At 36.1% G+C, this 21555-nt stretch overlaps 2 protein-coding genes across 4 annotated transcripts; both read left to right on the top strand.

The window, feature by feature from the left end:
• Positions 1 to 252: 252 nt before the first annotated feature.
• Positions 253 to 5517, top strand: LOC109001653 (glucan endo-1,3-beta-glucosidase 4-like). Of its 3 annotated transcripts, none has more exons than XM_018979016.2 (6): positions 253 to 363; positions 745 to 806; positions 2056 to 2200; positions 2842 to 4089; positions 4924 to 4951; positions 5036 to 5183. In XM_018979016.2, the coding sequence occupies exons 3-6, from the start codon at positions 2134 to 2136 to the stop codon at positions 5181 to 5183; spliced, it is 1491 nt and encodes a 496-aa protein (XP_018834561.1). In that variant the 5' UTR covers positions 253 to 363; positions 745 to 806; positions 2056 to 2133. The 3 variants fall into 3 exon arrangements, with proteins under 3 accessions (XP_018834561.1, XP_018834559.1, XP_018834560.1); XM_018979014.2 differs by having other exon boundaries at positions 289 to 363; positions 2065 to 2200; positions 5036 to 5517; XM_018979015.2 differs by lacking the exon at positions 253 to 363 and having other exon boundaries at positions 403 to 806.
• An 11402-nt stretch (positions 5518 to 16919) lies between these two features.
• On the top strand, positions 16920 to 17552 carry LOC109001604. Its single transcript, XM_018978956.1, has one exon. It carries the CDS (start codon positions 16920 to 16922, stop codon positions 17550 to 17552), a length of 633 nt encoding a protein of 210 aa, XP_018834501.1.
• The last annotated feature ends 4003 nt before the right edge of the window (positions 17553 to 21555 follow it).

The following is a 21555-nucleotide window of genomic DNA, read 5'->3' as shown; positions in this document are numbered from 1 at the left end:
CTGGACTTTTCAGCTCCCTCTTTCTTTTTCAAGCTCACAAAATACATTTGGAGGGAAAACCCATATTTTCTTGCCTCTTTAATAGCTCTTATATATATATATATATATATATATATATATATATATTATATTAATGAAAATATTAAAATATAACGGCGTAAATTATCGATAATCCCGATATTTCATTTAAGATTAGAGAATCTGTCCTATACTTCTTTAATTTTAACTAATTAAATAACTTTGCAGCAAAAAACAAGAAGAAAAGAACAGTCGGAACAAACAAATGGTACGCTGTCTGTATACTGTATCTCCGTTGGATGTATCACTCACTTGCTCAGTCTAAGATAGAAGCTGACATTACAGGTTTCTTCACATCTATAACCTTCGGTTTTATATTGGGTCGGCTTTGTAACCTTATATTAGTATTGTAGGGCGTGTACTCTATTTGATGATTATATGATTGGGTTTGGTGGGGTATAGATTTGCAAGGATCTGTTTGTTTTCAGACGAGGGTTTGTAATGTATAGTTTGTTTTTGTGCTGTTCTGGCTTCCACAATAAATGTGAGGAATTGGTCTTTTTATTGTGGGGCTTTGAAAATATTTCAAGGTTCTTTATTTATCAAAATATATATATATATATATTTCAAGGTTCTTTCTTTAGATTCCTTGTTCTGAGCAGTTGGTTTTGTGTCTCGAGTGTGTAAGTAACTATGTCGGGTTTTTGTGGGGTTTTGTTCTGTTAGTTCCTTGGAAGCGGCCGGGAGTATAGATATCTCAATCCTGTCAGCTGGGCAAGTTGGATCAGGTAGTCTTTCGTTGTTTACTCTTGATTTCTCATCTGGGCTCATTTTCTCCTTTTCATTTTTGGTTCTTTGATCTGGCTTCACGACGTCTTTCAATCTGATTTTTTTCACGGGCCGGTGTGTGCTTGTTAGAATCTTTAGTCAACCTCCACCATGCATGGAACTGACATAGAACTAACCAGTGTCTGGTATCACTTATTAAGGATTTTGGGTCCATAAAAGTTGAGTATTTATACATCGGGGAGTCAATTTGTGAGGGTTCGGTATAAGATGATGTTGGTTCATTATCTAAACACAAAAGGTAAAGTTTGAGTTTAGGCGAAACAATGTTATATAAACTGCTTACTATAGTTACTATTACTCGATTGGGGACTTGATCACGAATATTGTCAACGTTTAGGTTTTAAGAATGTCATGTACCGATATTATTGAATTAAGTATGCTCTGACTTTGGTTATGAGTTTGGCTGACTCCAAGATCGTGTATTTAGCTTGAAGCTCATTTCCTGCTATTTTTTTGCTTCGTCGGACATGGAGATTTTAGCCTTGAGGGCAGGTTAGTGCCTGTTAACATTTGAATGTAGATAGCATGATGAATTGTTAAGGAGATACCCCTAATACCTTTTACATTAAAATTGGCTAAAAAATCGACATCTCTGCACATTAAGCTAGCACGAGTACTGTTTCCCTAAGTGCATAGTGCTAGAAAGGGCATGGTTGTGATTGGAGAATGAGATTGATCTATGCTTTATACCTTGGTCGATGTCAGGTAAAAAATTATATGGACCTGATCAGGTATATTAGGATTTGTGTTGTTCTATTTCTTTTTGCTTTTTTTCTTTGGATTGATTTGCATTTTCAGCCTATTTGCACCCCTGGGTAATTGTGGTATCCCTCTTGAGAGATAGCTGATATGTGCAAACTTGATACATGTGCTTAACAATATAAAATTAAGAGCAAAAATGACATAAGGACTTGACTGTATAATAATTGTTGGCTTGATATGTTATGTGATTGTTTATTGGATATTGTGGGTAAGTTCTATTTAAATATTTATGGAGGTTCTATTTTTTGCTTGTTTAAAAGACATACATTAACTGCCAATAATCCTGTTTGTACATTCTAAAGGCCATTACAATCAAAGTTTTTAGAAGTTCTTATCCCTATATTATCCTTATGGTGTCAGTTTTTTCTGAAGTTTGTTGGCTATTATGAATCTATGATATGATTGCATATGACATTGGCTTGCTAGTTTTGGCAGTTTCTGGTACATCTAATTGCAAAAGGCTCAGGAGTGGAGGTCTAGGTTGACTTTTGTTTCTTGGATCGGATGATGCCTGAAAAATGGGTTCAGAGTCTGTTTTTGCTCGTTGTTGGCATTTTTACCCATGCATCAGGTAATTTGAGCCAGTTCTGGTCTCTTTTGCCACACTCATTTTCATGTTCAAGGTCAAATGTGTCAATTAAACCATGCTCATAATTCAACCTTAAGCACAATCTAGATTTTGAATTGGGACCTTGTCTTTCTGGTAAGAATTATACATATCAACAGTCTAGATGGCTATCATCGAGGAATAAAATGATTTATTGTTGCCGGGTTTGTCTATTTTCTTGATCTTTGATCATGCAAAATACCCTTCCCATTGCAATTCTTATGGATATAGTGCATATTTTGTAAGTTATGATTGAAAAAGCAAAACAATGTTCATTTGATGATTCAGAATGGAGTAGTTAAACCTACGAGACAAAAGTATTATTGACTAATGCTTCAGGTAAAGGCTCAGAAGGTATGGCCTTTGGCTGTTGGAAGGTGGTCATAATAATCTTAAATTTTATTGTTTAATTAAGCAAGTGCAGTAGTTGCAGAAGTAGAGGCATCTCAAAAAGGCTAGCGAAATTGCCAGATGTAAAAATAATATCTTTAATTGGTTCTTCACACTAATGGGCTGGGGCCATTCGGATCGTTTAATATGCTATCATATTATTATCTTTCTCACTGATTGTTGGTTATCACTGAATCATAACTGTGAACCTATAGGTGCATTCGTGGGGATAAACATTGGTACCGATGTTTCCAATCTGCCGCCAACCTCAGATCTTGTTGCGATTCTCAAGGCCCATCAAATTACTCACGTGCGCCTTTATGACGCTGATTCTCATATTCTGAAAGCCCTTTCTGCCAGTGGGATTGAAGTAATGGTTGGTGTCTTAAATGAGGAAGTTTTAAGCATTGGAGAATCTGCATCAGCAGCAGCAACCTGGATTAATAAAAATGTTGCAGCTTATTTGCCTTCAACCAATATTACTGCAATTTCTGTCGGCAGTGAGGTTCTTACCTCAATCCCTAATGCAGCCCCCGTCTTAGTTTCCGCCATGAATTTCCTTCATAAAGCACTAGTCGCTGCAAACCTAAATTTTCAGGTCAAAGTTTCCACTCCCCAGTCCATGGATATAATCCCTAGATCTTTCCCTCCCTCCACCGCCACCTTCAATTCCTCATGGAACTCTACTATATACCAACTCCTTCAGTTTTTAAAAAGCACTAATTCCTATTACATGTTAAATGCCTATCCCTATTATGGATACACAAAAGGGGATGGCATTTTCCCAATTGATTATGCTCTTTTCCGACCACTTTCCTCAGTCAAGCAGATTGTTGACCCAAACACCCTTTTCCACTATAACAGCATGTTTGACGCCATGGTGGATGCTACCTATTATTCTATAGAAGCTTTTAATTTTTCTGGAATCCCTATTGTTGTGACAGAGACCGGCTGGCCTTGGTTTGGGGGAGCAGATGAACCCGATGCCACTGTGGAAAATGCTGAGACCTTTATTAATAATCTGATCAAGCGAGTTCTAAATAATTCAGGTCCCCCAAGTCAGCCAAGGATGCCCATTAACACTTACATTTACGAGTTATTCAATGAAGATAAGAGGCCTGGGCCGGCATCAGAGGAAACATGGGGTGTTCTTTTCACTAATGGTTCTGCTGTTTATCCATTGCGACTGAGTACTTCTGACCAGATTACAGAAAATTCTTCTGTGGTTTTCTGTGTGGTAAAACCTGGTGCAGATTCTGATAAGTTGCGAGATGGCCTAAACTGGGCTTGTGGGCCCGGCCAAGCTAACTGCACTGCTATTCAAACAGAGCAGTCGTGCTATTACCCTGATACTCTTGAACATCATGCTTCTTATGCTTACAATGATTATTATCAAAAGATGCATAGCGATGGTGGAACATGTGACTTTGGTGGTACAGCTATGACCACCACTAATGATCCCAGTACGTCCATCTAACTTTGCTCCTTGTTATCTCTTGAGCTCATTGCATGCGTTTAGTTCTTTTTTTAAAATAAGTTTTGCAAGGCATGTAACTGACAATTCGTTTTCATCTGACTTTAGTACAGAGTCAATTAGTATTGCAGCTTAAGTTGACTCATAGTTGACAACCCTGGGGAAAGGAACTCCTGTTTCCTACATCATGTTGCCCTTTAATGGAATGGAAGGTCGTGGTTCTGAGAAATATTTAGGAAAGTTAATGCTTTATAGAAATTCATTCCTAAGGAGTAGATGCTCATATATGAAACATGGTATAGCACATAGAAGTGCAATCTTGATAACTACTCAAGTGAATCAAAAACAGTTTCTTTCATTGATTTTTAAATTCTGTGTGAGTTCTTGTGCCATCAATACATGTTATCGCTTATCATTTAATTCGCTGCAACTCTGTCATAATTTAGTCAAAATAGTTGAGAAAGCATTTATGCATGTATCTAGGAACTCGTTTCGATCCTGTTGCTGTATTGAAGTAAACCGGGTCTACCATTATATAATATAAAGGTTTTAATGATGCCTGTCAGCCTGAAGGTTATGTCTATTGGTGGCAATACGTACAAACTTGGATACTAGACTCCTTGGGGTCTTTACTGCCTCTTCACCTTCTGTCCCCCTTCCCCATGCTTGCTTTCTGTTCATTTTTTTAATGTCAGCTTTGCATTTTTAAATCCATTGTCAATTCTTCTACCATCACATCATATAAGAAACTGTACTCCTTCCATCTAGTGTTTCTTACATTATATTTATTTGCGAGTCTTTGTTGATGGGTATCATCTTGCAGGTTCTGGATCATGTCACTTTGCAGGAAGGTGAGAATCTGAATTATTCACCCCAGAAGAAAGCTAATTTAATATTTTTGTTTTCGGCTCTAAACATGTAATATTCTGAAACAGTTCTAATTCGAATACAAGTACTGGGGGACTTTCACCACCGGTGGCATTTGGACCAACGAACCCATTTGAAGGGAGCTCGAGTTCAATGCACAGTCTCAGGCTTCAACATCTGATTTCTGCCGCATTTTTTGCTCTAGTTTTGCTTTGACTTGGAGATCCTTCCAGTTATCAGCCATCTCGAGTGTTAAAGCAGCACTGTAGGGATTCAAATGTAATGAAGTCAGAGGAAATGCAGCGTCAATGAAATAGTTGAAATCTTCTGTGTATCAGTCAACATCATTTTTCCTCATTTTTTTTTGTCTCTAGTTTTCCTTTTATCGCCCACCTTTGTTTCTTATCTGGCAGGGTGGCTTCTGGGTTCATTGTAACTTACACTTCTTAGGTAGCGGTGACCAGAAATTTTTGGACGATGTAAGTGCACCTCGATTTTGTTCCTTAACAATGAAGTATTGAGCGTAGAAATGTCTTTTTTTTTTTTTTTTACTTGGTAATAGTCGGATTGTTGATTGATGCAAACATTTGCTAGCTTCGAATATTGCAAGAGTAGATGGAGTCCAAGGATTATAATAAGTTGCCTAAAAGATTATGCATTTCTCTTTTGATCTTGCTTTTGAATGTAGCATTTTTTTTCCCTTTATATTCATTCTGATTTGATTCATTATGTAAAAGTTAGGGTGAATAGGAGGATTAGCTAAATTTATGTGTCATTCGATGGGATCTGGGCAAACAAACTGAAATGGATTGAAAAGGGTTGATTCCCCTACATTGTTCAGTTGGGATTGGTAACAAAACTGGAAAATGATTCCTAATAGAGAAATAGGGGCCCAATTTAAATCACTCTTGCTGCCTAGTTCGGTGGTCGTTCGAGATGCAAGAAGGATGGGAGACCTTGCATCACCCACCAGCCACCACTACGTATATAATACTCTACCATCACCACCTTGACAAACCGACAAACTGTCAATTCATGACAGTCGGTGGTGTCGACGCCGGGATCAATTTTCTACTGCCAACACTTGTCTTGAACAGTTTTTCTCTTTTTTTTTTTTTTAAAAAAAACTGTGATTTGCGTAGTGCAGAGCGAGAGCTTGATGATGATATCAGGAGGTACATGATGATTTTTCTTGCCTAAGTTGTTAGGAACAGTACCATATTAATAATGCCTAAACATGATGAACTCGTCTCAGGACAAGGCGATTGACTCTTCTAATTAATGTTAGAAAAATATGGCATGAAGGAGACGATATGATAATCAATGGCGTACGTGGGACATGAGCTATGAAAAAACCATTTTTATAAGGTTAATTGGTTGCGGTGATATTTGTTAAGTGGAATAGGCATGCATCATTGCGTATGCATGCAGCCGCGTGTTGAAGATAGGGTTACGCGGCCCATGATGGGCATCCAGAACTGGACCTATTACTTCTTTATGAAAAGAGTTACATATAATATATATATATGCAGAATGATATTGATGCATCAAAAGTAGAATAATGAAAGATGGGTATGTGTAATGCTGAATTAAACACTTTTTACATATTCGATCGGGAATCATCAATTCATCATAAGCTGCTGTACTTTTTCCCTCCCCCACGCACAAGCTGCGCTGCCTGCTGCCCGCCCGCCCGCGCGCATGCAGATCGATATCATGGTGCGCGCAAAAGAAGGGGAAATAAAACACTGGTCTTTCTGATCACAAGTGCTTTGACTGACAGTCTGATCATATATATGCAATTCAAAAAAAAGATGCAATTTCACTAATTCCCCAAGAAGAGAAATTTTCCGAATTACTTATATATTTTGGAGCTTTTAATTTAAACTTGTATTTGGCCCTAGGCTACTTTTACACTAGTTTCTAGAAATTATTAGTGGGAAAGGAATTAATTATGAATAAATATAAATAAAAGTTACTATTGGGAGTATCCATTTTGTACATATGATGTAGTATCATCTAGATCACATATCTCTCCGAGTGAATATTGAGAACAATCAACTAGAAGTAGCACGCAGTGAATATAAAGTGTGTACTACTATAATGACTTTTCTTTAACATTACTCATTAATTATTTGGCAAAAAAATATACAGAGTACTTGTCATTTGATCATGAGCTACCTAATCTTCTTGGTTTGCCCTCCTATTAACGTGTATTAATTATATCATATATATATATATATATATATATATATACACACGCTCGTGGTCATCAGAACTTCCCCACCAACAGTTTTATAATCTTAAACAAATTGAGAAAGTAAAATGCATGCCCCATTTGATATCTTAGTCTCTCGATCGGTCATGAATTTAGAAGATTAGCATATATATATATATATATATATATATATATATATATATATATAACACCTAACTTAATTAATGAATCGTTCGCCAGCATGCATGCTGTGCATTCTCTAATGATCTCTACCCGGCCACCTTTCTCTACTATTTCCATCTCCCAAAGAACCAAAATCCCCGAGCATGCACCTATCTCCTTCAATTCTCCAGCTTTGAAAAACACTCCAGGCCCTTAAAAATAGCAATCTATTTCCTTCTAGAGCGCAATAAAATTAAGTAACCTCCAAATTACTAAGAAAATGATCAATTCAGTGATGATCAGGACCATTCATTCTGTGTACGTACTGGTCCCATTTAAGTCCCTAGCTCGGCCTCCATGCCCAGCTGGCTTCATTTCACTTTCAGCTAGCTTTGATTTGCCAGCTATCGGCCACTGTTTTGACTTTTAGTGATTGAGCAGATACTGATCATCAGTCTGATCCCTTGCACTCACAAATATCTTTTTCCTTTTCCATATATCTACAGAATTTCAGGACAAAGTTTAAGGTAGTAGATTATAAATCATGTCGATCGAGGATCATATATAATAAATTTAAATTTCTGTAGCGATGATATTATATATATATATATATTAATATAAACTACTTGATCGAGGAGAGTGTCAATGAATATCTATAATTACTAATTTAACTGCATGCAGCATGCCCTTGACTTGGTTGGATTTAAGTGTTATAGAAAATCATAAAATTAATCTAAGTACCTCAAATGTAACGACACCAGTACTTAATTAATGTTCCACTACCACGTGATTTTCCTGATGATGTCATGATTTTTTTTCATCTGAGTAATAGTACTATTACTACTCAGAACCAAACAATAATTACCACATGAATTTTTTTCATCCGAGTAATTAATGTTCCACTACTTCACTATCGAACAGTAGTATTTAATGGGAAAAGAAACACAAGAGGAACAAAGGGATCATCTCCAGTCTAATCATAACACATGAATGTTCCAACAGTACTAGAGTAAGTACTGAATTTAGAAGATTAGCATAATTAATTAATCGCCAGCCAGCATGCATGCGGTGCATTCTCTCACACTACAACATAAACGCTCTTTAGGAATGAAATTTTTCATCCCAAATTATAGTCATATATTTTGGGATGAAAAGAATTTGTCTCGAGTTCGTTTCAACAACACTGTCTTAAAAGATATTTTGAAACAAAAATCACCATTTCGTCTCAAAATATATTTTTTTGGACGAATTTGAAGGAAACCGTTCCAATACTTTCGAACAGGAAATTTTTTTGTCAGTGTTGAAATTCGTCCCAGAATATCGTTCAAACAGTTACAATTTTACGTTCGAACTGGATTAATTTGTTTGAACGATTGCAAAATACGTTCGAACAAAAATATATTAGATACCCGTTCGAACGGTATAAGTATAGCTTTCCGTTCAAACGTTAAAGGGACAGATCGAACGATATAAGAGCTCGAACGAGAGAAAGTTATGTTCGAACGCTACAAAAATAAATGGCGTTCGAACGTTATGTGGTAGTTCGAATAATAACTATTTTATTTAAACTAAATAATAAAAAATCAAATAGACATTCATAATATTTGAAAAATATATTAGAAACTGTGTAATACTCACAAAATTTTATAATAAGTGCGAACTAAATAAATAACCATGAGACTAGCATTGTTCATACATAAATAGATAATCCCAAAATCTGTACGTAAAAAACCATCAGTTGCTTGGAGGCCTGTACTGTTGCATAAGCTGCTACATTTGGAGTTGCATCTGTCTCCTGAACTCTTATTGTTGTTCTTCATGTTGTTTGATGTGCATCTTCATGTCTACTTGTTTCACCAATTGAGCAACTAATTCATGCTGCCTTGCAGTCAATTTTTCGATTCTGGAATTCGTATTCTCTAGCAATATAGAAGTCGTAGCGGCAAACCTAGAAGAAAAGGAAGAGGGAGAAGGCTTTATACAACGACTCAAACCCCTCAAATATCCTGAACGTTGACCCAAGACTTGTGTAAAAATATCAATATCACTTGTTGAGAAATTTTGATCTAGCGCAGATTCAGTACGTAGGGCAACCATTTTATCCTAGACATATATAAGATAAAGAATTAATATCGTCATAAATATTATAATGTACTTAATTAAAACAGATTATAATACTTATATAATTTTCACGGGCAATAGGATGAGTCCACTCTCCATTACAATCAGTGTGCGATACATCATATAATTTTGTCAGATCATAATTGGTATCTGAATCTTGCTACAATAAATATGTGTTAAGATATAAAGTCATTATGATTCATCCAAATAATTAACTATATCCAATAAAAAAAAATAGCAATACCAATTTTTTAGAGAGGCGATAGAAAGATCTTGAGCCTGCATGATGATTAATCTTCAATTTTGATCTATTTGTTTTATTTATAGAACTTCGCTCCTGCAAATAATTTGAAAATATTATGAAGCGAAATGACAAATAGGACAAATAAAATAATTAATTTAATTATAGCTGATATGATGGATCCTCAAACATGTCACAAATTTTATCCCACTCAGAAGGTCAGGCATCCTAAAAATGATGTTGGCGTGCATCTTTCTTATTCTCAAACTTATTATAATGTTCATGACACATCGCCTTATATTTGCGGAATGCATTACCCATAAGTTCTTCTACAGTCTTACACTCCTCTCTCCGACCAAAATTTAATTTGAAATCATCCTTGAAAGAAATAGTCACAAACATATTATCATTTATAATATTCTAAATTTAAGTAAAATATAGAAATTTATTCTACTAAATCAATATTTTAAATATTACCAAACAACGCTTCTTGATAAGCTCTTTAACATCTTGGGAAATTTTCTTCCATGAAGTCGTTGCCAAAGGTGCATAAGTTTGTGTAAGAGCACTCACAAGCGATGCAAGCCAAGCTGCTAGTTGTCCTCTGCCTCCAGTATGTTCGTAAAAAATGTTAACCTTGATCTTACTCACCTTACGATGTTTTTCCAACGTCACACCTCTAGTGATGCCTCGACCTTGACGAGATTGTATTGTGGACTTTATAAAATATAACATTGTAATCAATCTCTATTATATGTCTATTATATGACCTTAATTAATAAATTTTATGAGTATGAAATTTTTACCTTATTTTGTAAAGTCAATCTCTAATGGTGAGTCTGAAAGAGAGCTAGGAACATGTGGAGATAGGTTGCGAATTTCCTTCCTCTTTGGTGGCATAATTGCAAACCACTGATACATTCAATAAGTAAAATATTTGTCATCAAGTGTAATGTTAACACATAATTGGTCAATCATAATCTGTATCAGTTTCATTTGACAAATCACTCTCATCATCTGTAGATACTTCAGATTATTTAACATTTTTCTCAATTGTCGCATCAACAATTTCAGCCTCAATATATTCTCTATTTAATGGAATCATCTCATACTGGCTCAAATCCACAAACAAATTTAAGGCAGGTTGACTCTCTTGGTATGCTTCCTGAGTAGATGGGTCATCTTCTTCTTCATCTTGTCCTTCCGCTTGAGGGATAACATCATATATATTTTCTGGAGAATATTTTTGTACTACTCGCCATTGATTTCCTAACTCCGGGTCATCTAAGTAGAATACTTGAGATGCTTGAGAAGCCAAAATAAAAGGATCATCTTCATACAATTTTTTTGATGTATTAACACTCAAAAAATATTCATCATCACGGACTCCAGTTTGAGGATTGCTTAAATCCCACCAATCACACTTAAACAGATACACCGCAAGCTCCCCCAAATATTTCATTTCAATTATATCGATAATAATCCCATAGAAATCAATATTTTCTCCATCATGACTTCTTTTGACTAGGACACCATTATTTTAGATTTTCCTATAACAATCTCAATTCATTGTGTGATACCTACTTCTCCAAGAAATACATGTAGAATATCGAGCATCACATCTTGATGGGCCACCCACCAATGCATACAATTCATTCAATATATCGTTTGGATTATTCGCATGCATTTGTACAACCTACATATTGAGTAAATCATATATTATATCAAAATTTAAATCAATATTTTTTCATTGGTTATTGAGTAAAGCTTATGTAATGTTATTACCCGTTCTTCAAACCATCTCAGGAACTCCTCTTCATGTTTCTGATTTATATCTTTTACTCCCAGTTCCTTGAGCACGTTAATATGATGATCGAAATTGATGATCACCACAAATATTTTATATTCTTAGAATTGTTTTAAAGTAAATGAGAGAAAGTAAATCAAGAAAAAATTAGAACTTATTTCAAGTAGTTCTCTATATCAAGGCAATTGTTCAGCATGTACCACTAAGCTTTCTTGAACTCTCTTTCATACAAATCATAACCACGCACTGCACCAATTGGGCGTACTTGTTGGAAAAACACAGAAAACACATTCCATTGTCTTGCTCGATCAATGTCAAAGTTTCTTTCCAACCGATCAAACCTAGTGTCAACTCCATGGAATTATTTGGAACAGAATGTATGACACTCATTGTCAATATATGCTTCTGCAATTAATCATTCTGGGCGAGCCTTGTTACCCACTGTACGTTTCAATTTTCTAAGGAATCATTCAATGGGATACATCCATCTATATTGAACTGGTCCTGCAAGTCGAGTCTCATGTGACAAATGAACAACTAGGTGATCCAAGACGTCGAAGAATGATAGTGGGTAAATACTTTCTAGCTTACTCAATATTATGGCAATTTTCCGTTCCATTCGATCCAAAACTTCTACATTCAACTTCCTAGCACATAGGTCTTTAAAAAATGCACCCAATTCAGTCAAAGTCACGCTCACTTCTCTCATCAAGTACCCATGGATACCAATAGGCAAGATACACTGTAAGAAGATATGACAATCATGACTTTTTAATCCAGTTATTTTCCAATCATTTGTTCTCACACACCTTGTTAGATTCGAGGCATAACCATCTGGTAATTTAATCTTCATTAGCCATTCATAAAATATAACCCTTTCGTTCATTGATAATGTATATCACCCAATCGGCATGTAGACAGACGAACCATTTTCTTGCAATTGCATTTTCGGTCTTATTCCCAACCGTTTCAGATCCTTCCTTGAGTTTAATGTATATTTTGTTTTTCCTTCAATTGAAATCAATGTTCCCAATACGGATTCGCAGATATTTTTTTAATATGCATAACATCAAGACTATGTCGCAATTTTAACTTTGACCAGTACAGGAGTTCGAAAAATATACTTTTCTTTGTCAAATTCAACTCATTCGTAACTTGTTTTCTCTTTCGTTATTTTTTACCAAATACATTAGAACCAACATCTATAAATTGTGCAAGTACATCTGCGCCAGAAAAATATGGTGGAGGTTGGCCCCATTCAATAGTTTCATTAAACATTCTAGAATTTTCACTCCATCTATGGTCACAAGGTAAAAATCGACGATGATCCATAAAACATAATTTCCTCCCGTACGTAAGCCATTTAGATTTGGTATGTTTGTTACAAGTTGGATATTCCATTTTCCCCTTAGTACTCTAACCTGACAAGTTTCCATAAGCGAAAAAATTATTTATTGTCCATAACACCGGAACATGTATCTTGAACGACTTGCCTATTGATGAATCAAATGTGACAACCCCATTCTCCCACAAATCTTTCAATTCTGCAATCAATGGTTGTAAGTGTATGTCTATATCATTTCACGGTGATCTCGGACCTGGAATGAGCGAACTCATCATGAAATATAAATCTTTCATACACTTCCACAGTGGTAGATTATACGGCATAAGTACAACTGATCAAGTACTATGACTAGTACTCATGTTTTCAAACAAATTAAATTCATATGTTGCCAACCCAAGTCGCACATTACGCGATTCTTCAAAAAATCATGGGTGTTCCTGATCAAATTCTTTCCACACCTGGGAGTCAGTAGGATGTGACAAAATATCATCGTTCTTTACTCTGCCTAATGAGTGTCATGTCATGTCTATAGCCGTTACACGTGACATAAATAATCATTGTAATCTAGGTATCAATGGAAAGTGGCGTACAACCTTTTGTGGCACATTTTACTTGTCCGATGTCTATCTTGATTCATGACATATGAGGCACTCATTCAACTGCTCATTCTCTCACCAAAATAATATGCAGTTATTCTTACATGCATGTATTACGTTATAATCAAATCCGAATCATCGTTTCAACTTTTTTGCTTCATAGAAGTTACAAGGTAAAGTATTGTCTGTTGGCAGTGTCTCTTTAAACAACTCAAGTAACATATTGACAGCCTTAATAGATAATCGACACATTGATTTTATGTGAAGCAGTTTTACTGCAAATGACAACTTACTATGTCTTCTGTATCCTGGATATAGCTCACATTATGAATCATTCCATAATCGTGCAAAAGTATTATGACCCTCATCATTTGAACTTGATGTGTCCATGTCACCTTCATCCATAAACATTCATGCACCGATGTCACCTAACATTTGCTTCATATCCTCATCGTATTTATCTCCAACAACTTCTGGTTGTACATCTTCATCGATCTCTTCTTCTTCTTCATGTGGAGCCTCAAATGAAGTTGGATATAGTTCGCCGTGTAAGACCAATCAGTATAACCCTTATCAATACCTTCGACAAACAAATGTTCTCTCACCAAGTCTATCTTATGAGAACGCAAATTCCTGCATTCTCTGCATGGGTATATAATACGTCCATCATTATTGCATGTACCCAATGCGAACTCCAAGAATTTCTTAACACCTTTAGCATATACATTATAATTCTGACTCAATCAATCGTTAACTCGCATCCAACTCGCCAACTATCTTCATTACAAACAGTTATGTGTGCATCAACAAACAAACATGTATCATGTATCAATCAAGCTGAGACTAATATCAGTCCAGGCAGGGAGATGATTGTTTCACTAGGGCGACAGGTGAAGCTTTCTGACTTCCAGAGTTTTGTCTAGGAGGCTCATTCCCTGCCATCAGTCTTCAACGATCATGGTTGGGGACTATCTAAGATGAGCAAGAGGAATCATGGGAGACCATCTCCTATATATACATTGTTGATGAGTTCTATAGAGAATTCGATGGTGCCAGTCCAGATAATGGAGGGGCATACAGAATCTCTGTTCGAGGAGTTACAGTTGTATTTTCATGAGACGAACTCGCTGAGTATCTCGGTATTCCTAAACTGCCAAATGCATATTCGAACGTGGTGCCTAAAGAGTCTAATCCTTCAGCTGAGGCGGAGACAGCTGAGAAGGAGGTACTAGTTTATATAAATGAGGTCGATGCCCTTGTTGATCATGTGGTGAGTGATTTGGTTGTTAGTTCAGATGATCCTCCATATGACGGGACAAAGAGCATCAAGTAGGCAGATCTATCTTGTATCTTCAAGATCCTGAATTTGATAATCGCCAACAATATTGACCCTTGGCAGCACAAGACAGAGGTTGATATTGATCAGACTAAATTTATGATACTGGTTGCTCGTAGCATTCATATCGACCTGGTGGGGTATATATTCGATAGGATTCGATCAAAGTCTCGGTACATTTCGATGGATATACTGTCATTCAGGATCCTGATCACCCGATTTCTACTATTTTTCGGTGTCGTGCCTGATGTTGCCGAGCGTAAACAGGAGTCGATGGGACCGATCAACAGCACCACCCTCTCACGCAGCATGGGACACTCCAGACTGCATCTTCATGGACATGTTCCAAACCCGGTTGAGGGTGAGTTTGGTTACCAAACTCATCTCAACTCATCTCAACTCATCATTACAACTTTTTCAAATCCCAATACAAAATATAATAAACAATTCAACTTTTTCAAATTCTAAAATAATAATAATATTAAAAAATAATATTCTAACAATATTTTATCATCTCAACTCAACTCACTTCAACATCCAAACACAACCTCAGAGAGATGCACAGTCGGGAGATCATGGAGTATCGATCGTTGAGACATCCACACAGGCTGAGGCATCAGTATACAATGCTACTCGTGAGGACATGGCCAAGATCGTGCGTGCAGCGATCAGCTGACAGACATCAGCAGTGATCGATACAGTGCGTATGGAGGTTCGTTCTGCTGTGTCTGAGTTTCGTACAGAGATTACTGCTAGCATCTCTGAGTCATGTACGGAGCTTGATGTCATGTCTGCGACTCAGGTCACCATCAATACTCGACTGACACAGATAGAGGAATGCTTAGCTGTAGTCGAGGATGTGCAAAGAGTTGGGATCTTAGTACTTTCAATCTTTTATTTATTTATTTATTTATTTTGTTTTTAGAATGGACAATATTTAGTATTTTGTAAATTCAGTATTTAATTATGAATTAGTATTATTTTATATTTTCTGACCTAATTATTGATTTATATTATTCCTATTATTTAATTGATAAATATCTTATAATTACTAGTAAAAATAAATATAATTCTCTAAAAAAAAAACATATGATCACCGTTCAAATCCTACAAATTACGTTCGAACAGTGTTGATTCATCATTCGAAAGGTAAAATTTGTACGTTCGAACGATAGAGCAATTTCCTGCTATAATAATTTTACTTAACACTCTAAAATATACGTTCGAACGATTAAATTTAACCGTTCAAACATTAAAACATTATATTTGAACGGTTTTATTATTAATGATAAAAATATTTTGTCCTTAACTATACCCTTCGAACAGTCTACATCTTTCGTGGTTTTTTGGGTATAAAATATAAAATTCATCCTTAAATTTTATTTTTTAAAATTATTTTTATTTCGTTCTAAAATAAAATCGTTCTGATTTTTTTGTTGTAGTGTCGCAATCTCTACCCACCTCTCTCCACTATTCCCATCTCCCAAAGAGCCAAAACAAACCCCCCCTTCAATTCTCCAGCTTTATCAGGACCATTCATTATGTGTACGTACTGGTCCACGCATTTCATTTCACTTTCAGCTAGCTTTGATGGAGCAGACAATAATTAAGTTGTATCAATAATTAATTACCACATGACTACCCTAAAGATCGAGCACTAAAAAACACATTAAGTTGAGATATTTATATATATATATATATGTATATATATATATATATGATACCTATACTACCACTACTTCAGTACTATCGAACAGGCTTCGTGCTCCCACAATGCCTTCATTTTCTCTGGGAGAGAGTGTGAGGTTTCAGTGCCTTGGGTTTCCACTCAAAGGTTTACGTCTCACTTGATGTGAGTTTTCGTGGCTGGTTTGCTAGTTTGCTGGTTTTGGTGTTTTCATAAGGATTACGGCTGAGTTACCTAGTTGATTTTGTTATTGGTTTTCAAAATAGAGGCAGAAGACTTGGCAACACAATGAGAGAGGTTTCATCTCTCAAAAGGAGAAAGTTCCTGTTTCCATGCAAATCCAAAACAATACACCGAGGAAGCTGCACGGGGCAAATACTGTATTGTGGAAAAGGCCCTAACGGAGAAGAGTGTTAACAGTGAAGGGTTTAGGGTCACCATGTCGCAGATATGGAAGTTGGATGGGTGGGTTATTTTCAAGGAGTTAGGAGACCAATGCTTTTTGATTGAATTCCAAAAGATGGTAGATAAAGATAAAGTACTAAGTGGACGTCCATGGTTTTTTGATAGACACCTTCTGACCATGATGGAAGTGGATGAAACAGTATCCATCCATGCATTGCAGTTTCGTTTTGAACCCTTTTGGGTGCAATTGCATAACCTTCCGTTAGCCACCATGACAGAAGATTTTGGTCAGCAATTTGCAGGATCCATTGGGCACGTTATCAGAGTGGAAGCTGAGGCTGATGGACATGCTTGGGGGAGGTGTCTCAGAGTAAGGGTAGCAGTGGATCTACATAAACCTTTGCTGAGAGGGAAATGGCTGAAGCTAGGTGAAAAACAGCATTGGATTTCCTTTAAGTACGAACGTTTACAAAGTTTTTGTTTCAAATGTGGGGTGTTGTCTCACAAAGGAAGAAACTGTGCACGGCTAAGAGCTGAGCAACAAGGAGATGAACAGGCCTCGTATCAGTTTGGCCCCTGGTTACGAGGACAACCCAGGAACACAAACATATTTGATAGGCGCAGGTATGGTGGTGGTGGAGATGGAAACCAACACAGTGGTGAATAGAAAGAAGATAGTGGCGGAAGTGGAAGCCAATGCAGTGGTGAACAGAAAAGAGCGGGAAAGCAGGATATGTCCTCAGCAGAAAATGAGGAAGAAAAAAAGCAAAGGGTCCAATCTCAACCACCAACAAAAGAAACAAGAGTAGGCGAGGATTTTATTCAGGGTGGTTATCTTGGGAACCAGTTTAAAGATCACATAGGACTGATATGTGTATGAGGTGCCTAGTCTCGAGGGAGCCACTGAAGCTACTGATATGCAAGGGACCCAAAAGAACATGGGACAGGGTTCTGAATTACCAAAAGAGGGCTCCACGTGCAAAGTAGAAAAATGGTCCCCCACTTATGATCTTGAAAAGTGGGAAGTCCTACAAAGGAGTGAGGTGGATTCTACTAGAAGGCTTGCTGGTACTAGGCAGGTATCCGGGAAAAGGGTGGAGACAGGCAATTTAGATAGTACAGATGATCATGTGAACCTTAGTAGGGTTGACTTGGTTAGTACTGTCAGAAGGTGGAAAAGGAAAGCACGTGAAAAAACATCCCAGGAGGAAGACAATGGTGGTGCCCCTCTGACTGAAACCCCTAACAGGTCCACCAGAGTGTTTTACCAGAGAGGATGCAAGAGAAGGATCACACATAGTAATTCTGTTTCAAAAAAATTTAAAGAAGATGAAGATAACAAGGAAACATTGCTTGCTCAGGCAGAGGCTGGTCTCCAGCCCTGCAAAGAGCTATGGCATACTCCTAGCATCAGTTTTCTGCAAAGAGCTTGGCATAACACAATGTCTGTTGGAGGGGAATTCAAAGCAAGTAGTAGATTTAATGAACCATCATTCAAAGAACTGGAGTTTGGGTGGCTGCCTGGTGGAAGATGCAAGGGTGGTACTAAATTCTTTTGCTTGCTGGTCAGTGGTGCATACATTCCGAGAAGCTAACATGGCAGCACATCACCTAGCCAAATCTGCCCTGGAATGCGCAAATGATCGATATGATCTTGAAACATGCCCCTCATGTATCTTATCTATTGTCACAAAAGAAATGAAGTAGTTGTTTTACTCGATTTCTGTTTGTGAATTTATGTAATTGGACTTATGTCTTAATGAGATCAGTTTCTTTTATCCAAAAAAAAAAAAAAGTACTATCGAACATTAGTATTTAATGGGGGAAGAAAGACAGAGGATCGAAGAAAGGGATCGAATTAGAGTCTAATCATAACACATGCATGTTCCAACACTAGAGTAAGGTCAAATAGTCATGGTTCTGCCAACTTTAATTCATAAACAAAAGTCAAATATCTAATGTCAATAGATTTAGAAACTCATCCCTTTCAAATTGGTTGGAGATAATGACTCGTATACATAAGTCAGTCAGTCCAGACCTTAGCTAGCTATGGAAATCATGCAAAGTTTTGAATTCCGTTTGGATGCAATATTTAATTAGGTAGTGAAACAAAATACTTCGACATAGTGTATTTTATAAGTGTACCGTTTTAAGATTAATTACCTATATATATTTTTATATAAACATGATTGATAATTTATCAAATAAATACATCATGTATATCATTTGTATCATGTATATCATTTGTATTATCAGAGCTTATAAATTACTATTAATTGAATATATATACGCTAGCTGATCAACCCATAGAAAGATAATATATATTAAAAATTTCAGATATTTGAGTTGAGATCACTCAAAAGAAACAAAGAAAAATAATTAAAGAGCTACGAAAATATTAAAATATAATAAGATCTACAAAAAGATAGAGAATTATATATGGGATATCTTTAAATTATAAAGTACTTATAAAAATTTAGAAAAACTCTATTAATTATAAGCCGGTGAGGATAACACACCTAACTAGTATATAAAGTGTTTCCATGACATAATTTGATTTAAAAGATAAATTTAATTTAAAATCTGAATTTTACAAACTAAATCTTACTATTTAAGTGAATAACTAAAAAATGTAAGATTATAGAAATGTCATCAAATTAGAAATTTATAGAAGTGCATTTAAGTTTTAAAATTATAAAAATGGCCATCCAAATTAGAGAATTGATACAAAAATGCCATCCATAACAAAACCTAAGTACGTACGTACTTAAACTGCCATGCATGCCATGTGATTGATTTTTCACTATAAGAAAATTGTTTATTTGTAGCTAGTTAATTCCAGTAAAATGACTATTTACAACTAAAATATATCTGTTTTGGTCACAAATAGTCTTTTCATCGTAATTAAATGACCACAAAAGTCCATTTTTCTTGTAGTGTCTCTTCGACTGTGATATGGTTTTATACCCAACTTGTGTACTAGATCATGATTTACATTGCAGATCAAAATGAAAGTTAATGTGTTTTAAGTAGGGCTGTGCAGAAAAGGCCTTGGGCCCGATCCGTCCATTAAAACCGACTTAGTCCACCCGAATAAAAACGGGTTCATCGGGTCAAAGTTTAATAACGGGTTTTAAACTATCAACCCGTTGAACCCGTCGAAACCGAAAGTCCTCTCTTAGTCTTCTCTTCTGAAACCCATCGAAACCCTCCTCAGTCTTCTCTTCTGCAACCCATCGAAACCGAAAAGTCCTCAGTCATCTCTTCTCCTCAATCTTCTCTTCTGAAACCCATCGAAGTCATCTCTTCTGAAACCCATCGAAACCGAAAGGCGAACGGCGAAAGGCGAACGGCGAAAGGCGAAAGGCGAAAAGTCTTCTCCCCACTACGGAAACCCTAGTCGCCTTCGCCATCACCGTTCTCCGACTTCGAGCTTCCAGGCCTCCGTTCCACTGCCTCGTTTCAAGGTTATCTCTGTGTCTCTCGGCTCTCTCTCTGTTTCGGTTCTCCCTTTTCTTCTTTTTTTTTAGTCACTCAAGTAGAACAGAAAAGATTTGGAGTTCTATTGGTATTTTTGGTTCAATTAGTCTTCAAGTTTCTGAATTTTGTGGATTTTTTTCTCCGTATTTGAATAGAATCTACTGTGATTTTAGTTGTTTGGCTCATGAGGAAACGAAGGAAAAAATGAATGTTGACGTTGAGTAAAGAAAATGAAATGGGTTCTTGTTGTGGTTTTAATTGTTTGGCTCGTGAGAAAACGAAGGAAAAAATTAATTCTGATGTTGAGTAATGAAAACCGAAAACCCGACCCGACCCGCATAATACGGGTCGGATCGGATCGGTTTGGCGTGCAAACGGCATCGGGTCGGGTCGGACCAGGTCCAAACCCGGTTGGATGGCATCGGGTTGCAGCCCTAGTTTTAAGTATGGATGGATGGAGCTAGCCGAATTATATAATGTACGTACGTAGTAGTTGCATTAATAACGTCTCATGCACTATGCATGTAATCATGTTATAAATAAAAGGATCATAGCGGTACGTATCTATGGACTTTGAGACGCGTTAAACTCTTTTTAGACACTTTGATCAGTTGTATATATGCTGATAATGATGCATGTATATATATAGGGATATGCAAGAAAAAAATCACACAACCTCTTTACTATTCATTACTGTTGATGAACAATAATAGGATAGCCTCTTTTAAGATATAGGCAGATATATATATATATATATATAAATTGAAGTTAATTTTAAGTGTATGATAGAATATTTATATTTTAATTATCTATTTTATATTAGTTTAAATCAATATTTAAACTTCTACTGTTAGATTAAATCTGAAGATTAAAGATGAAGGGTTGAAATTTAAAATCCAAAAACTAATATTTTTCTTCATTTTTCCTTTTTTCCTCTCTCTTATTCCTCATGCACGATTGTGGTATTACGTCGCACATTGGCATTCACACGGACAAAAAAAAAAAAAAAAACTAAACAAATATGCGAGAAAAAAAAATTAAAAAAATTAAAAAAAATAAAAACTTTTTATTGTTCATTACTGTTAATGAACAGTAATAAGATATGCAAAAAAAAAAACATGTGAAGAAGAAAAAAAAAACCTTCTTTACTGTTCATTACTGTTGATGAACAGTAATAAACAGTATACATA

This window comes from Juglans regia, chromosome 14 (genome assembly GCF_001411555.2).
Source record: "Juglans regia cultivar Chandler chromosome 14, Walnut 2.0, whole genome shotgun sequence".
Classification (NCBI taxonomy): Eukaryota; Viridiplantae; Streptophyta; class Magnoliopsida; order Fagales; family Juglandaceae; genus Juglans; species Juglans regia.
Note: the sequence above shows the minus strand (reverse complement) of the source record. Positions and strands in the feature narration are given on the sequence as shown.

What these genes read in the sequence shown, in the direction of transcription:
- LOC109001653 (XM_018979014.2), top strand. Translation starts at nt 2,134, where the DNA reads ATGATGCCTGAAAAATGGGTTCAGAGTCTGTTTTTGCTCGTTGTTGGC. An exon ending in CATTTTTACCCATGCATCAG is followed by an intron (nt 2,201 to 2,841) that starts GTAATTTGAGCC and finishes GTGAACCTATAG; the next exon opens with GTGCATTCGTGGGGATAAAC. An exon ending in TCATGTCACTTTGCAGGAAG is followed by an intron (nt 4,952 to 5,035) that starts GTGAGAATCTGA and finishes ATTCTGAAACAG; the next exon opens with TTCTAATTCGAATACAAGTA.
- LOC109001604 (XM_018978956.1), top strand. Translation starts at nt 16,920, where the DNA reads ATGTCGCAGATATGGAAGTTGGATGGGTGGGTTATTTTCAAGGAGTTA.